Source organism: Caloenas nicobarica, unplaced genomic scaffold, assembly GCF_036013445.1.
Source record: "Caloenas nicobarica isolate bCalNic1 unplaced genomic scaffold, bCalNic1.hap1 Scaffold_404, whole genome shotgun sequence".
NCBI classification, from domain to species: Eukaryota; Metazoa; Chordata; class Aves; order Columbiformes; family Columbidae; genus Caloenas; species Caloenas nicobarica.
In genome coordinates, this window is record NW_027017393.1 from 5,764 (window position 1) to 23,108 (window position 17,345).

The 17,345-nt window shown below is 42.0% G+C and overlaps 1 protein-coding gene across 1 annotated transcript; it reads right to left on the reverse strand.

Annotated features, from left to right (window-relative positions):
• Positions 1-1,887: 1,887 nt before the first annotated feature.
• Positions 1,888-14,270, reverse strand: LOC136002800 (A-kinase anchor protein 12-like). The gene is made up of 4 exons (XM_065658026.1): positions 14,192-14,270; positions 6,243-10,105; positions 3,554-5,464; positions 1,888-2,909 (listed from the first exon to the last, which is right to left on the reverse strand). The coding sequence occupies exons 1-4, from the start codon at positions 14,268-14,270 to the stop codon at positions 2,901-2,903; spliced, it is 5,862 nt and encodes a 1,953-aa protein (XP_065514098.1). The 3' UTR covers positions 1,888-2,900.
• Between the last annotated feature and the right edge of the window lie 3,075 nt (positions 14,271-17,345).

Here is a 17,345-nt window from a genome sequence, read left to right on the forward strand (position 1 = left end):
TTAATACTTCATTTATGCCAGGGAATTATTTACTCATTTTTCATTGTGGCTCACTGAATACTGTTACTTATATTGAGGCTTTTTTCTTCACAGTCTTCTAAAGTACCTTATTCTTATTACTACTTCTTAAGTATGCTTATTTCAAAGAACCTTACAACCAAATCACAGTTTAATTCTGTAATTAGTTCCTTCAATTCACAAAGACTGAATGTCAGTCAACAACAAACGAACTGTCAGGAGCAAAGCTAACTCTGAAGATGAAGCAACTATCAGAAAATAATTTACACTAAGCAAGCTGAAAAAAACCCACATACACACTTTAGAACAAATTTGTAGCTTTATTTAATCAATGAAAATCTACCTTAAAAACACAAAATCAAATTTAGTAACCCAGTACATTGGATTAGAGAAAGCTTTGAGCTTTAAGCACAAGCCAGAAGTCACAGTCTCAAATGAGAGTTTCAGAGGCCAAAGCAATACGCTGAAACAATGTAGTATCCTTCTGTGGAGGCATGCCCCTTGCACCATTAGCGTGGTTTTGGGTGCAGTATTTCTTTAGCTGTCGGTTATAATAAGAAGCTTTTGTATTTGTTTTATAGTTAAGTTTGTTGCATTGCTTACCTGGGCCCTGGATTAACGGAGAAAACAGGCAAGTTTAAGCACTCGTCTGTCCAATTACTACCAACAGACAATTTACACTGTGGTACAGCTAGCTTTATTTAAATGAGGTTCAGACAAGAATTAACTTTACATATTATTAACAGCTTTGGAGCTACAAACGTAAGAATCAGGATTACACAGGTCATGCTATTGTTATTTCATTTTACCTGCTGCAGTTGTTGCAATATGGCTTAATGTACATAGGTATACTATTTGTACAAATTCAGCCAAGTTTGCACTTGTGAGGTGTTATTAAGAGCACTATTAACTTGCAAGCCAACTTAAACCTGTGGAAACCAGCCGAGGTTGGTGGAATTGCCCAAAGCTAGGGGGGGAAGCTGCTGCTAACGATGGACTGACATAGACGGGATTGTTTGAAACCACATTGTTGGGCTTTAAACATTTATATAATTTGCTCTGAGGTAAGGAAAAAAAAAAAATCTTTCGATGCTTCCACGCAGGGCAGCACCAGATGGTGCAATCACACCGGTGCAGTTGCATTGCTTGCTGTATGTGCAGCCTCGAGGAGAGGCGAGCCCTGCCATAACAAGAGCATTTGTACACTAGAAGTTGTTTTTAAAATAAATTACTATACAGGTAGGATAGTGAGCTATTGTTCAACTTGATGGGCATCAGTTTCACAAAGTGTGATCTGTAACCTTCACTTTTCAAATCAGAGCTGCAAGTTTGGACTTGTACCCCGTATTTGATTTTAATGTAAACAACAAAAGAGAGGACCAACTCCTGTTGGGGACAGACACCCCAGGACTCGTAGTCTTGGGGCTTCTTCCCATTGTTAAATCGCCCTGCTCATTCTGGTCTACAGCTGTTGGTTTTTAAGCTGAAGGTTTTTAAGATCTCAGCAGCCCAAAATTCTCATCAGCGTTTTGCAATCCAAGACAGAATGCATCACCAAGCCCTTACCCTCCTTCCTGCTACTCCACCTGCTGTGATAAGGAAAGAGGTTCAAGCAGGGGTTGGGAAAGGAGGAAGGCTCTCTGCAGGAAGGATGTTAGATGGTGTAGGTTTGGGTAAAGGCCTGGGGTTGGATGGGGCAGTGACCAGAAATGAGCAGACTCTGAAACGAGAGGGATGTGACTTGAGGGTTGTTACATGAGCGAGACAGCAGGGAAATGGTAAGTCTATGGGATTCTCAGAAATGAGGGAAGACTGCGAGTAGAAGTGGTTGGTGGATCTGACACAGGTCAGGCCTCTTTTGTCTTTAGAAGTATTGTAGTTCTACATTAAAATCAGAACTGGGTTTAGGATATACATATAAATATTCAAAGCAAGGCAGCCAAGTTTTTGAGAGATTTTACAAGGGGAAAAACCTGGAACAATAAATAGGAAAGTACATGTTATCAATTTCCGCTCCAATGGTATCAATTTCCGCTCCAAGCTACTCTACAAAATTCATTTAAGGGTACACCTAAATAGTACAGAAGTATCATAGCTCTACATTAAAATCAGAACTGGGTTTAAGACATACATATAAATATTCAACACATTACAGTCTAGTCCTGAGACCTGAAGTCTGGAACAAAAGAAGAAGGGTATTCTCAATCTCCTTTCAAGCTACACTGTAGAAGTCATTTCTGACTAAATCAGGCCTGCACAGATACAACTGAAGGATGGATAGAGATACCTGAATGGGACTGAAAGGCAGCAATCTTGAGTATCTTGCTCAAGAATTTGTGTGTGATCCAGTTCCTGCTGTTTGATGAAGACAAGTCTGCTACTCAGCCAGAAGTCTCATGTGTTCTCATCAGCCAGCCTTCCTTCTCCTCCTCACACATGAATCAAGCAGCATCTACAGCCACTTGCAGGTCAAATCAAGGCAGCTAGGGAAGATGTGGGGAGTAGAGGGGACTGCAGAAAGGTAGGAGGATTAAGGGATGAGCTAAAGGATTCAAGGAGGTGGGACAGACAAGACACACGTTAAGTGGGGTAAAAACTGTGGCACAAATTTAATGGTCTGTCCATTCACTCAGTTGTGTATCTCCAGTCTAAATGGTATATTTTGGGCAAAGGCAAATGCCCTTCAAGTGGAACACACGTGTAGATATAGCGAACATTAAAGCCATTTTTTTTTTTCATAGAAATGACAAAAAGGGTGAAGTCTTCAAAAAAGCAAATGTTAACATCCAAGAATAAAGGGTAGTGAATAAAGCTCCTGGTTTTGCTGCAGGATTGTCAGTTGTTCTCTAGGACTGGCATCTCTCCAAACGCCGCATGGATGCTTAGCACATCTGAAAGAAAGACGACAGTGAAAAAAAGCCATATTAATGACAACTTACTCTCTCAAAAATATCTTATTTTCCCAAGCAGCTCTCAAAGATAGAGATAAAGGTCTCATGACTTAGTTAAGCAAGCATAGTAAACATCCTAAGGAGAAGTTGTACCTATCATTTCTGATTCAGACTTCACTGAAGTGCAAAGAGCTTTAGTACATGGGGCACTCCAGGTTTATCATGGAAGGTGACACTCACATCCCTTAGGATTTTACAAAGAGCTTTGTTAAAGAGGAAACATGTTTGCAGATTAAATCCCATACGTTAAACACGTGCCATATGAGTGTGTATCTAGCAAAGCTGGAAACCACATTTCTGCCTCCCAGAAATATCACCCTAAACTACAGGCCAAGTCAAAGTCCATTAAAATGAGGGTAGCTGTACAGAACAGAAAAGAAAGTGTTAGCCAAGATAGAGGCAGTAAAGTGAGGGGGAAAAAGAAATAATGATTAAAAAATATATATATATAGATAATCTGTGGCCTGTTGGTTAAACTGAGGAGCAGTCTTTCACCAGAATTAAAAAAAAAAAACAAGACAGTTTTACAGACTCCAAAAACTACTATGAAAAAAAAGAAATTGCTGACTAAAAATGCTACTTACATTCAAGGCCTCAGGAGCCACTGAGTTCTGACTTTGTGGACTATCACAAGATGTTGCTTCTTGGCAACTATCATTCTCCCATGTCTGTGTTTTTCCATCCTCCACTGGCAGGGGATGTTGTTGTTCTTCACTTTCTCTGCACATTTGCTGACCTGTATGTTGGTCTGGTATTTCCATAATCCGGCCAACCGGGTCTTTGGTCGAATTTTCTGAAGTACTTAGTTCTAGTGTTGATTTCTGAAGTCTCTCACTTCCCCTTGAAATGTCTTCAGGGCTAGTCACAATTGTTAAAGAATTCTCACTTTGTCCATCTTCCAGCACCTCCGAAGTTAACAGCATGTCTTTTGTCTTTTCCACAGGTACATGAATTTCTGCAGACTCTGCTGTTGTAGCAGTTTTCACTATTCGTGATTGCTGGAGCTCTTGTTCATTATTCCATATCTCTTCCGTGCCTACTGGAATCTGATGATCCACCTGCGTACTTTCCAGAAGCTCAGGTATATTTGTACCTGATGGGCTTTTCCCTGTGGACTTAATGCACTGCTCTGGCTCAAAGGCAGCTGGCTCTTCTGTTTCTGCAAGTTTGTGAACAGCTGTCTCAATGGCATTCAATACAATTTTCGTGCTCCGAGACTCTGTACTCACAGACTGAACAACGTCCTCAAATTCTGTGTGGGTGAGAGACAGACTGTGAGTTAGAGGAATACCATTTTGTTTGGGTTGCTCTGTACTCTGGGGCCTCTCTTGCTCCTCTAACATTCCATTCATGGAAGTGGGAGATACTTGAGGCTCAGGTGCTCCTGCACTACCAAGCTCTGCAGTCCCACAGCCTGAAAAGTCAATAGTAGCAACTGGGACTCCTTCAGAAGCCATTTGTTCTGCTGTGTTTGCCAAGGGCTGTACAGTTTCAGATGTTGTGTCTGCGGGTGTCACAGTTTCTGCCATGATGTGCTCTTCAGCTGCTGCAGCTGCTACAGGCACAGGCACAGTGAGAGCCTCCAAGCCTCTAGCTTGTGGGAAGGCTGAGTCAGAGCCTTCCTCTTGCACAGTTAAAACCTCTTGCTGGACAGCACTTGAACATTCAGCACCTCTCACAGCCTCCCCTTTTCCATATTCAAATACTTCTTTGGCTCCTTCCATCGAGTGCTCATTTTTGTTATCTTCTTTCTGAAAGTCTTGACAGGTGGAGGTTTCTGCAAGTTTTTCTTCTTTTTCCACAGTCTCTTCTTCAGCTAAGCTGCTTAGTGTTTCACATTTCTTAGCAATTGTGTCAGTGAGGATGGTGCTTCCATTTTCAGGGAGATCTGGGCATATTGACGCTACATTAGATACACTGTCTGCTTCAATCTGCGTGGGGGCCTCAGTGACAGGGGTACCCCTCTCGAAGTGTGTTTCAGTTTTGGGCACAGCACCTTCCATTTTCCCACCCTCAGTTTCATCACTCTGGGAGGGGATTTCAGTTGTTTTTTCTCTGCATTGTGGCTCAACAAAGGGCACAGGATCTTTTGCTGTAATCTGCCTGCCATCCCCATCCCTCACACTCTGCTCAGCATCTGCAGCTGCCTCTGAGCCAATTGCTTCTGAAGGAAGGGCAGAGGTTTTTACTTCGTTCTGCAGAGGAACCTCAGCAACAGCAACTTCTGTGCTTTCTTCTCCAAGGAGCACAGCATCATCTTCTTTTTCCTCTCTCTGGGCAGGTGCCTTGCCAGGAACTCCTTTGGTACAAGTTTGCTCCTGAGAGTCTAAGTCAGGAATTTCATCTTGTCTTTCAGGTTTCATGGGGACCACAGTGACAGCTGCTTCTGTGCATTCTGGTCCCATCGTGAGGGTTTTGCCCTCTCCTTCAAGCTGCACAGGCTCTTCAGGTGGAAGCCCCAAGGTAGAGGTTTCATACTCCATCTTGTCCTGCACCTGTGGAGAATTGCAACAGACCTGTGATAAAGGGTAGGAACAGGGAGTGACCAGAAGTGTTCTGCGTGAAAAAGCACCAGAAAAAACAAGCAGAGGAGTATGGTTATGGGAAGAGCACGAGATGATGACACTGAGATCAGTGGGTCACCAAGATTCCAGCTCATGTTCAGTTTCTCAGGACACACAGCTCATTAAACAAAGGGCAGCCTAAAGCAAGGGATAACCAGCAGCACTTGAAACAAAGACTAAGCCAGCAAGTTGGTGGGGAGGTACAGAGGAAGGCAGGGACACATCAGCCACAAGAACTCCCGCACATTTAAAGCTGGAGATACTGGGGTCATTTATTTCCCCCGCTTTGCACAAGTACCTCAGCTACAATCGTACCTCTGCCTATGACTGAAGATACCACCTGCTATGTATGGTACCATATAGATCACATATGTATCACATATTTTCATATAATATCTTCAGTCACATTGTGCTGTGCAGGAGCCCTCATTGCAATTGTTGCAGCACCTTCCGATCCACACAAACCATCTCCCACCCATTTCTGCAGGAATTGCATCCACCTCAATCTGCATACAAGCCTCAGTGGCTGCTGCTTATGGACATCTGTGTGTCTGTCTCACTGGAAACAAACTTCAGTTGCCTCAGGCTGCACAAAAAAGGACCCTGGCAGTAATATTGCTACTACCTGGATCTAAAGTAGGTATAATAGCTAATGCTTGCGGATTTTTTCCTTTGACAGATGAACCTTGGTGTTATATGTAATACCTACCGCAGCGCGCACTCCTGGAATACATTCATCTCTTGCCTCATCTACTGCGAAATCCGTCATGGGTAGTTTTTCTTGTTCTGAAGCCTCCTGCTTTGGAAATGGCTCTTCTTCAGGAGTGACTGCTTTGACAATGTGAGGGTCTCTGTCTTGTGATGAAGGTTCCTCTACTGTTCTCTGAGCTTCAGATATTTCTTCATGGCCTTCTACAACTGGTTCCTCACGTGCCTGACACTGGCTTTCCTCTCTAGATACATCTACATTTTCACATCCTTCTGTGCTTTCTTTTGCTCCAGCAGATAGTCCACTTCTCTCAGAACCTTCCAGAAGGACACTCTCTTCAAGTCCAGTTTGGTCCTGAATGCTCCCTGCACTTCCCAGTGCCTGGAGGTCATCTTTATGTTCCTCTTTTTTCAAGGACTGGTCAAGCAAAACAGTTGCCTGACCTACAACTTGCCCATCTTCAGCATCATCTTTCATTTCTGAATCAATTTCTTCTTGCACTGTTGTAATTACAGTTGTTGTCATGGTTCTTTCACTAACCAGCTGGGCTGCATCTGCTGACTTTACTCTTTCAGCAACTTCCTGAAGAACTTTTTGTGTTTGTTTGTCTAACTCTTTCAAATTTTGTTCAGTGGCCTCTACTTCTTGTACAGGTGTAACTTCCTCTGTAGTGTCTGGGGTTTCTAACAACTGTGAAACAGCAGAAACCATCTCAGTTGTCTCCTCAGCAAGGGACACTTCCATTGTTCCTTCAGCACAGGAAGCTTCTGCTGTCTCTTCCAGAGCTGTCACTGCTTCGGAGGTTAGCTCTAGCTCACTTGCTGTGGTGTCATCACTTCGATCCTTTCTCATCTCTGGCTCTGTCTTAGCAGCTGCCACTGCTTCTTCCACAAGAACATCTGATTCAAATGTTTTCTCAGTTTCCGTCTCTTCCTCTTCTTTTGCCTGCTCAATGCACTCTGTCAGAGCAGCAGATATCCAAGATGGTGACCTTTCTTCAATACTGCTGATTGCCCTTTCCCCTTCCACAACGGTAACAGTAACCACATGTACCAGCCCTTCATGTCCTTGCTCAATTCTTAGGCTCTCCTCTAATTTTTCTGCTCTCTCTTCCTCTGAGGTTCGTTCTCTCATCGCTTCAGCATCTTTTGCTTGTTGGGCTTCCATCTTTTCCTGCTCTGCTGCTTCGTATTCGGATAAAGGAACAACAGCTGGAATATCTGAATCTTCTTCAGCTGTTTCTGCCATGTCTTCTCTTGTTTGTTTAAGATGATTTGGCTCTGGCTTCCGATCTGACTTTTTCTTCCTACGCCTAGGCATCAGCTTTCTAAATGGAACCCATGATTCATCTTTTCCAGGCTCACCATCTGATGTTGAATGCTCCAGGCTGGATCCCACCACAGAGTCTTCAGTCCTCTCTTCCATTCTGGTTTTGGATTTCCTTCTTGGAGTGACTAACCTTTTAAAGGATTCCCATGTTGAAATACCTTCGCCCTCAGATGGGCTTCCGGCTTGTTCTGGGGAAGAATTCCCTTGTCCTTGATCACTCTCCTGAGAGCTGGTAAGAATTGCATCTGTTACTGTTTCTTTGGTCTGTCCAGGTTCTTCCACTTTTTGGCTTTCTTGAGCAAGTTTATGTTCAGTTTCTTCATCAGATGATGATGATTTCCTCCTGGCTCTTTTCTTTGAAGAACCTACACATATAAAAGCTTCCCAGGACACAGAGGTGTCAACCTTTCTTTTGGGCTCTTCCGTGGCTTTCTCTGGTTTCTGGTCCATCCCATTTTCTTTGAATTCTCCCTGCTTTTCATCAACAGCATTTTCAGTTGAAGACACTGCACCATCCTTTGTCTTATCAATTTCTTCTTCTTTATCACTTTCAGAAGGTCTTCTGACACGTTTCTTGGGAGTCACCATCTTTTTAAATGACGCCCAGGCTGTGACACTTTCTCTTTTTCGCTCCACATCTGAAGTTGCAGCTTCTTCATTTTCAGTGACTTGCATTCCATCTGCAGATTTTTCCAAAGAAGGAATTTCATTCATCTCCTCAGGAGAAGAAGCAGAACTCTCCCCCTTCTGTTCCTCTGGGCTATCTGGGGAATCTGATAAGTGCTGAATTGGTTCACCCTGTTCCCCTAACTTAGATTCTTCTCTTTTGCCTTTTTGTTTCTTCCCAGACAGTTTTTTTAATCCAGTCCCCGTAAAGAGTTTCTTTAAAGGGCTGCCTTGTGGTTTAGTTTTTTCTTGAGAAGACAACAGTTCAGCTTCATTTGTGATACCTTCTGGAGGCCTCTTTCCAGCTGCCTCTTCAGGAGTTATTTCTGTGGTTACTTCATCTGGTTTGACAGTATCAGTCATAACTATGCCAGTTTTTCCCTGTAGACCTTCATCAGTGGGTTTGATTGTCTGTTGATCATCCTCCGTGTCAACAGAACATTCAGAAGTAGAAAAGGACTTCAACTCAGGAGCACCCAGAGTCAGTTTTGTCTCATGCTCTTCGCTTGCTTTCTTCTCTGTGGTTCTATCTTGAGCTTCTCCTTGTGTGTCTAACTTTCCAGTTGTGTCTTCTGATGTGGGTGAAATTTTCAATTCTGCTTCCTCTATTTTTTCATCGGAAGTTTCTTTCCCCAGTGAAGAAGGTTTATTTCCTTCTCTTCCTTCAGATTTTTTGAGCTCTTCACTAGAAAATTCAATAGCCAAAGATCCTGCTTCAAGTTTCTCTTCAGAAGCCATTTCATTTTTGTCCTCTGTTTCACACTTGGCTCCAGTTGACTCCAGTTTTTCTCCCACAGGTAGTACTTCCGAGGACATTTTCAGTTCTCCGTTCACACTGTCAGTGATAACAGGTACCACTGACCTTGTTTTTAGTAGTTTCTCTGTCACCTCACTTTCCTTTCCTCCTTCTTCAGTTTTTTCTTCCTTTTGACCAAGATCTTCTGAGACTTCCACCAGGTTTCCTTCTTGATCACCTTCTTCAGCTTTTTTCTCCATCGCACTTTCTTTAACAACTGCTGCTGCTACATCCTCTTTTTGTCCCTGCTCATCATGCCTGATTAGCTCTTCCTTCTCACATGCTTCAGCTCCTATGGCTGCCACAGTCTTTTCTGACTCCTGCTTTTCACCTTCAGTTTGCTCCTTCTCGTGCACTTCAGCAGTTACTGCTGTCATGTTCTTCTCTTCATCTTGCTTCTCGAACTCAGATTTCTCCTCCTTTTCACTGGTTTCAGTTGTTAATGTTGAGCCCTCTTTTTCTTGCTCCTCTTCTTGTGGAGGAGACTGTAGTTCATCTTCTTTAGGCTTCCTGAAACTCTTCTTTTTTCTAAATGCACTCCATCCCTGAGTAAAAAATCTTCTTAATGGTGATGTAGTATCAGTGGCTAAGGCAGCTGATTCAGAACAAATCTCATTTGCTTCTGGTGTTTTAGGAGATTCAGGTTCTGTTTGTTCATTTTTCAATGTGTCTTTGGTGTTGTCTTCTGCACAGTATGCATCCTCAGGCATCGCTGTTTCTTCTGAGCTGACTTCTTTTTCATCACCAGCTCCTTCATGGACTCGTGTTTCTTTTTTTACAGTAAGCAGCTGAACTGGTTCCGATTTCCCTGTCTTTTCCTTCTTCACGGTGAATCTGAATCCAACAAATTTAAAAACCTTTTTAAAACCCAGATCATAAGACTGAGGCTCAGATGCCTGGTCAAGGTTTTCCGCGTCTTCTTCCGAAGATGGCAACTGTTTAACTGTATAAGCATCGTCGTCATCGTCTTTCTCAGCATCTACACCATCCTTGGTGCTTGCAACAGATGGACTTGTCTCCATAGTTTCAGCTTCTTCCTTCAGAGTTACACTGGCATGTTCTGTCTGTCCAACTGTTTTTTTTAATTTAAAAAAAAAAAAAAGTTAGTTTCCTTCTCAATTTAATGTTATATTATACCTTTATGTAAATATATTGATTTTTTTTCATTTCTATTAAACTTTCCAAAACAGATGTGTTCTATTATCTGTGTGCCTCTTCCACGTGCTGTTATTAATTTTTTTTTTAAGGACCAGTTTTTGCTCTAAGATTACCAAAATTCCTTTCATTCCTTATATCAGTGTATAGGTCTTTCCAAAATTTATTTGCAAATATACCTTTTGAGCTTATATTCTCTCATTCTCTTTCTTTCTTTCATTTTTTTTGGGGGGAGGGGGGGGCGGGGGGAGGCGGGCGGGCACAAGGCTTATGTTTAGGCTTTTTGTTGTTGTCATTATTGTTGTGTAAGGTTTATCTTTTTTACTTTAAGAAAAACTGCGAGAAAAAAAATTAATTCTGTCCTATAATTACTCAAAGAATACACAGAACAATGTATGTAATTACCCCTGAAGCAAAGCTCAGTATCCTGATGCAGCAAGACCCTCGAAAAAAAGGAAAAAAAAAAAAAAGAAAAAGAAGGGGAAAGGGGAAAAAAAAAAAGGAAAAGGGGGGAAAAAAAAGGAAAAAGGAAGAGTGTGTTGATCTAAAATGATGGCCAAAAAAGAAATCTTATTTACAGCTCTGTCACAAAAGAACAATAACTTGTTAAAATGCCCATGGGAAATTTTGTATTTTTCTGGAAACTTAAAATCCCCAGAACAGTTACATTACAACATATTTGTTTTAAAGATCATAAATCTTGTAATTCTCCCATACATCACATCACCACTATGGCCAAACAGAAACCTCATCTACAGCAATTCCACATCACTTAATGAGGTTGTTACTATGCAGGCAGGTAAAATCCAACCCCCAATTGCTCGTAAGTCTGTGTTTGCATAATCTCATTCTTGAGCACTGCTTGAGTTCTACCTTCAGGACACGGGCAACCATCCTCTCCGTCTTGCTGGGACAATTTAGGTATTAATACTGTCGCTCCCTCTGGCCACAAGTTGCCTAAGTTCACAGACTGGCATCTACATTAAACCCGCCAAAATGCAGCAATCAAGAAGCCAGCACACATCCAGTTCAGAGCACAAAATTGCAGGCTCCCCATGCCCCAAATAAGTAACTTTGGAGGGAAAGGGTGGAAAGGAACAAGGGCACCGAGCCTTTAAGTTCTTCCATTTAAACACAAAAATGAGCAGGTAAAACTGCTGTTGCCTATAATGAGAATTTTAATTGTAGTAATAACTGTGCGATGAACATGCTTGATGATGAAACAGGACAACACGTGAAGATAAAAATCTATGGCATGTTCAAGGCTCCAAAAGATTCTTGGGCTTGGATACTGCCTTGGTTTCAGTTTAGCATTGTTCTTGACCCTTGATTTTGTGCAATAGGTGAAAGCGCAAGAGCATGAGTAAGTGTGCTCTTCTCTCTGACCAACCTTGTTAGAATGCGAAGATGACAAAATAAAGAATAATAATGATCAATGTTAAACAGCAACATCTTTGGAGAAGGCACGGCCCTTTTCTTTTAAGTGTACAGGTGCTGCTTTGATGCCTAAAGGCATGGTGGACACTGCTTTCAAAAGTACGTGCATCACCGAATTCCCCAAAGTGATTGATTTTTTTATTTGATCCATCTTTTAAGTTGGATCTTACTCTGCAGCTGGCCCTGCTTTGCACAGGGGCTGGACCACCTGATCTCCAGAGGTCCCTTCCAGCCCAGATGCTTCCTTGATTCTGCTTGCCTATGTTCCCTTTGAGAAGAACAGCATCTTCATAAGCACATAGACAATGCACTCTAGATAGTGCTGAAACACAACTACACAATAGGCAAAACTAAATCTACAAGTATACTGACTTCTAATAGCTATGTAGAGGGCAAACTATGTTTATATTCACTATCGACAGCCTACTGGTTGTTGTTTCTCAGTTGATGTAAACAAAGCTTTTTATTTTTCCCTTTATCTAACAGTTTAAAATTATTTCCGTTAATTGTTAATTCCTAATTAAAAGTCTGACCTCTGATAACATCCTAACTCCCTGAACATTTTAAAACAGAGATGTTCAAACCAAGTAATTTGTGAGGGAGTGGGGTGAGAAGAAATGGACATTCTTCTGAAGAAGCCAGGATTATTACTCTATTGGTAATACACCTCTCGCAAACACCAGAACACTCCACAACCAAAAATAACTCACTGCAAAAACACTTTAGTCAGTAAAGGGAAGTAAGATTGTAAGGACAGCTAGAAGTAGCAATAATACTTTTGAACTCTCTTTTAATTTTAAGATGGTTTCCAAATAAAAACTGATGTGCTTATTTTATTAATATTTTGGGAGTCTTATTAATCAAACATTGTGTTGTTGTATACTAAGACTACACAAGGATAAAGCCAAAGAACCACTCTCATATCTGTGTTCGTTTATTCTTAGGTCCAGAAAGAACTGTCAAACTATAGAATTTAACAGAAAGCTTACCATGGCTTAATGGGAATTCACAAAGTTAGAGACATTTCTTCAAACACTAGGGTACATACCACATATTTTATACTTATTTAGTAAGAGGTACTTTAATATAACCTAGGGAGAGAGAGAGGATAGAGAGAGAGAGAGAGAGAGGAGAGAGAGAGAGAGAGAGAGAGGATAGAGAGAGAGAGAGAGAGAGGATAGAGAGAGAGAGAGATGGATGTCTAACTCTTTTTCCTGGGTGAAGACAGTGACATTTCTTCCCTTTATCTACGCTACGAGTATTTTTAATGGCTGAACCAGCTATGAAATTGAACACTAATCATTTCTTCTTCTTAGCATCTCTGGTGGAAACAAGGCCTATCAAGTCTCCCTTCTATTCTTCTTCAGTCCTGCATTAATGCCAACATGCTTACCCTTGGATATGTGGAAATCTCTATCTCCATCTGGCACGACTCAGACAAAGGCAGAAAAAAACCAGAGCTGAAAGCCTGTGTGTAACGCTGGGTCTAAGTGGGAAAGACCAGAAGCAAGAAGCCAGCAGGAGTGGAGGACAGTTCAAAAGACACTCATGACTCCTTGCAGGCAACTGGCGGGCAGCTAGAGACACAGCTTGCTAGGGGTTCCCCTTTCCTCTTGCCAACAGAACCTGGGAACGCATCACAGAATCATAGAATCACAGAGTCACAGTCACAGAATATTAGGGGTTGGAAGGGACCTCAAAAGACCATCTAGTCCAATCACCCCGCTGGAGAAGGAAAAAAAACTTCCTTTAACAAAACCAGGAGACATGCCAACTGTGGGACTGTTTGATGAAAATCTCCTAGAAATGGGTTCAAAGGTTCTCAAGGAACCTGCTTACCAAGCAGAGACAATAGCTCAAGCAAGGGAGAGGAGGCTGCAGCACTGCAAGGCTGAGGGTCCACAGGAGACCATGAGATAGGGACAGTAGTGCTGGGGAGAAGGCAGGGATTGCTGTTGGGCTGCTTCCCAAAGGCTTCATGGGATGTCTGCCTTTCAGGACAGCAGTTGGCTTGTGAACTCCTTGCAAATTTTTACAATTCCCTTCTTGTCTAGCTGCTTAGAAGAAAAGGTGTCTTGCAGGTTATTCTTTCTAGTCTGGTGCTTTTGTAGGAGGGACAGGGACAGATTGGTCGGCTAGATTATGAGGAGAGGGTCAAGCTGCTGCAGGACTTCACACAGAGGCCATTCCCAGGAAGCAACTCCCATGGCATATTAGACTTCTGCTTCCCTCATTTCATCATTTTGTCTGTCCCAGCAGCAAGGACTGAGACATGTGGGGTTTTCAAGCTCTGGAAATGGATGTCTTTTTCAAGGAGGAACAGGAGACACTTAAAATGTTCCTCAAATTTTAAAGAGTTTATATTATTTTTTCAAGAGGATGTTGGACCAGAACAGCTACGGGCCTTTACCGCATCCTTATCTTTCATTCTCACTTTTGTGAAGACTAAATGTAGTGTCCAACTAGAAATGACATCAGCCCTAAATCAGATATTAATGTTGTGGTGGCCAAGCTTCCATCTTGTTAGTAGCATCTTAAAATGTTCACAAAGCTAAAAGTCTTTTACCACATCTCATCCATCTCCCTGAAATCAGGACTCCAAACCCTGTGCTGTCAATTCCACTGGCCTTCTCCTGGCTCCACATTGTTCCTCGTTCCAAACCACATCCTTCCTTACAGGGCCATCAGCCTCCTCAGGCCTGCTCCCCTCCCTTGTGGCAGTGTGAATGACAAACATCCAGTGTTTGGCATCCAGACATGACCATCTCAGGAATCCTCTGTGCTTTTGGCAAGCCGCCTGCCCATCCCCAGGCACTTGCTGCATCCAAGCTGTGCAGGTTCCTTAACGAGCACAGCTGCCTCCCATATGCTCTGGATCTGAATTGGAAAGCCAGATCTGCTTCCATAGCTTGAGCTAATAGCCAGGATACTTGAGCTATTGCCAATAAAACAGCATTGCGAAAGAGAAAGCAGCACACAAACCTCTCATGCAAGAGGCTGGGTCTCTAATCCCTACTTTGATGCCTTTTTAGGGACTTCATGTTAACAAGTAACGGGATAGTATAAATGAATAAACCTTGTAAAAGGACTGGCAGAGGTTGTGCGCCTTGAACACAAAGTCTGGTGAGAGATACTGGTTTGATCTATACCTCCGATGTTAGAGCTGGGCAGTGAGATCTGTCACCTGCTGTCGTGGTTTAACCCGAGCTAGCAATACAACTAGGATAGCCACTCATTCACTCCCCCCTCCTCCCACCCTCCAAATAGGGGAGAGAATCAAAAGGGAAGGGAGAAACTTGGGTTGAGATAAACACAGTTGAATAAAATAACAAAATATTAATAAACAACTAGTAAACATATATATATATAAGAGAAATAGAATATAAAATATACTTAATGTAATTCTTCACAAACTCTGTCCACATTGAGCAGCCAGTCCCAGGAAAACAGCACCTGGTCCCAACAACCAATCCCAGAGAGGGAAAAGAGGAAAAAGGCAGAAAGGCCCAGAGGCCTCTGCAAAATGGCAGGATGGCAGAAGGCCAAACTGAAGAAAGTCCTGAACAGAACTCTCCTGAACAGGTCTCTGTCCCAGCTCCAACAAAGGAGAAAGAGTGGAAGATCCCGACTCTCCTTCGATATGAAACATGACGCTAATGGGATGGAATACTCCTGTTGATCAGTCTGGATGTCAGTCAGGGGCTGCCCCATCCATGCCCCCCTTCCTCGATGCTTCACACCTGTTGGTGGAGCACTCAGAATGTCCTTGGATCTCATAGCAGAGCAATTAAAAACATTAACTCTGTGCTGGGGTGTTATCTCTTTTTCTCAAACTTAGTCCAAATAATGACTGTACTAGCTATGAAAAAGAAATGTTTCTAACTGCATGAATTAACTTATATTCAGTCAAACCAGCATACCTGCAGTATGAGCCCCCTGATGCAATACAGAAGCAAGAGGAGGGACAGGCATCCTGCAGCACTTTGACATCTCTGCGTTTGCTGTGACCAGAGCAGGTAAGTATTTGCAGATACTGGATTTAGCATTTTAGCTGCGATAGGAAGGTAGATGTGTAGCTTTACAAAATGAGTTTAGGTATGAAATCCATGCAAGCCTTGAGATACAAATGCTGCTAAACATCTTTAGCCATAGAACATAGATGGCTGGAGAAGCTTCATGTCTTAAATCCAAGGTCTGTGAACATAAATCACAAGGACCTCTGAATATTCAGTGCCATGAGGAGTATAGTCCAGCTAAGCAGAAGTGTGGGAGCCTAGAAGATATGCATTATGGGTCTAAGGTCCTTAATCTTCTACTCTATGCCATTGTTTTTTTGGTGGACGTTCATATTGTTGTTTTGTTGGGTTTTTTTAATACTTCATTTATGCCAGGGAATTATTTACTCATTTTTCATTGTGGCTCACTGAATACTGTTACTTATATTGAGGCTTTTTTCTTCACAGTCTTCTAAAGTACCTTATTCTTATTACTACTTCTTAAGTATGCTTATTTCAAAGAACCTTACAACCAAATCACAGTTTAATTCTGTAATTAGTTCCTTCAATTCACAAAGACTGAATGTCAGTCAACAACAAACGAACTGTCAGGAGCAAAGCTAACTCTGAAGATGAAGCAACTATCAGAAAATAATTTACACTAAGCAAGCTGAAAAAAACCCACATACACACTTTAGAACAAATTTGTAGCTTTATTTAATCAATGAAAATCTACCTTAAAAACACAAAATCAAATTTAGTAACCCAGTACATTGGATTAGAGAAAGCTTTGAGCTTTAAGCACAAGCCAGAAGTCACAGTCTCAAATGAGAGTTTCAGAGGCCAAAGCAATACGCTGAAACAATGTAGTATCCTTCTGTGGAGGCATGCCCCTTGCACCATTAGCGTGGTTTTGGGTGCAGTATTTCTTTAGCTGTCGGTTATAATAAGAAGCTTTTGTATTTGTTTTATAGTTAAGTTTGTTGCATTGCTTACCTGGGCCCTGGATTAACGGAGAAAACAGGCAAGTTTAAGCACTCGTCTGTCCAATTACTACCAACAGACAATTTACACTGTGGTACAGCTAGCTTTATTTAAATGAGGTTCAGACAAGAATTAACTTTACATATTATTAACAGCTTTGGAGCTACAAACGTAAGAATCAGGATTACACAGGTCATGCTATTGTTATTTCATTTTACCTGCTGCAGTTGTTGCAATATGGCTTAATGTACATAGGTATACTATTTGTACAAATTCAGCCAAGTTTGCACTTGTGAGGTGTTATTAAGAGCACTATTAACTTGCAAGCCAACTTAAACCTGTGGAAACCAGCCGAGGTTGGTGGAATTGCCCAAAGCTAGGGGGGGAAGCTGCTGCTAACGATGGACTGACATAGACGGGATTGTTTGAAACCACATTGTTGGGCTTTAAACATTTATATAATTTGCTCTGAGGTAAGGAAAAAAAAAAAATCTTTCGATGCTTCCACGCAGGGCAGCACCAGATGGTGCAATCACACCGGTGCAGTTGCATTGCTTGCTGTATGTGCAGCCTCGAGGAGAGGCGAGCCCTGCCATAACAAGAGCATTTGTACACTAGAAGTTGTTTTTAAAATAAATTACTATACAGGTAGGATAGTGAGCTATTGTTCAACTTGATGGGCATCAGTTTCACAAAGTGTGATCTGTAACCTTCACTTTTCAAATCAGAGCTGCAAGTTTG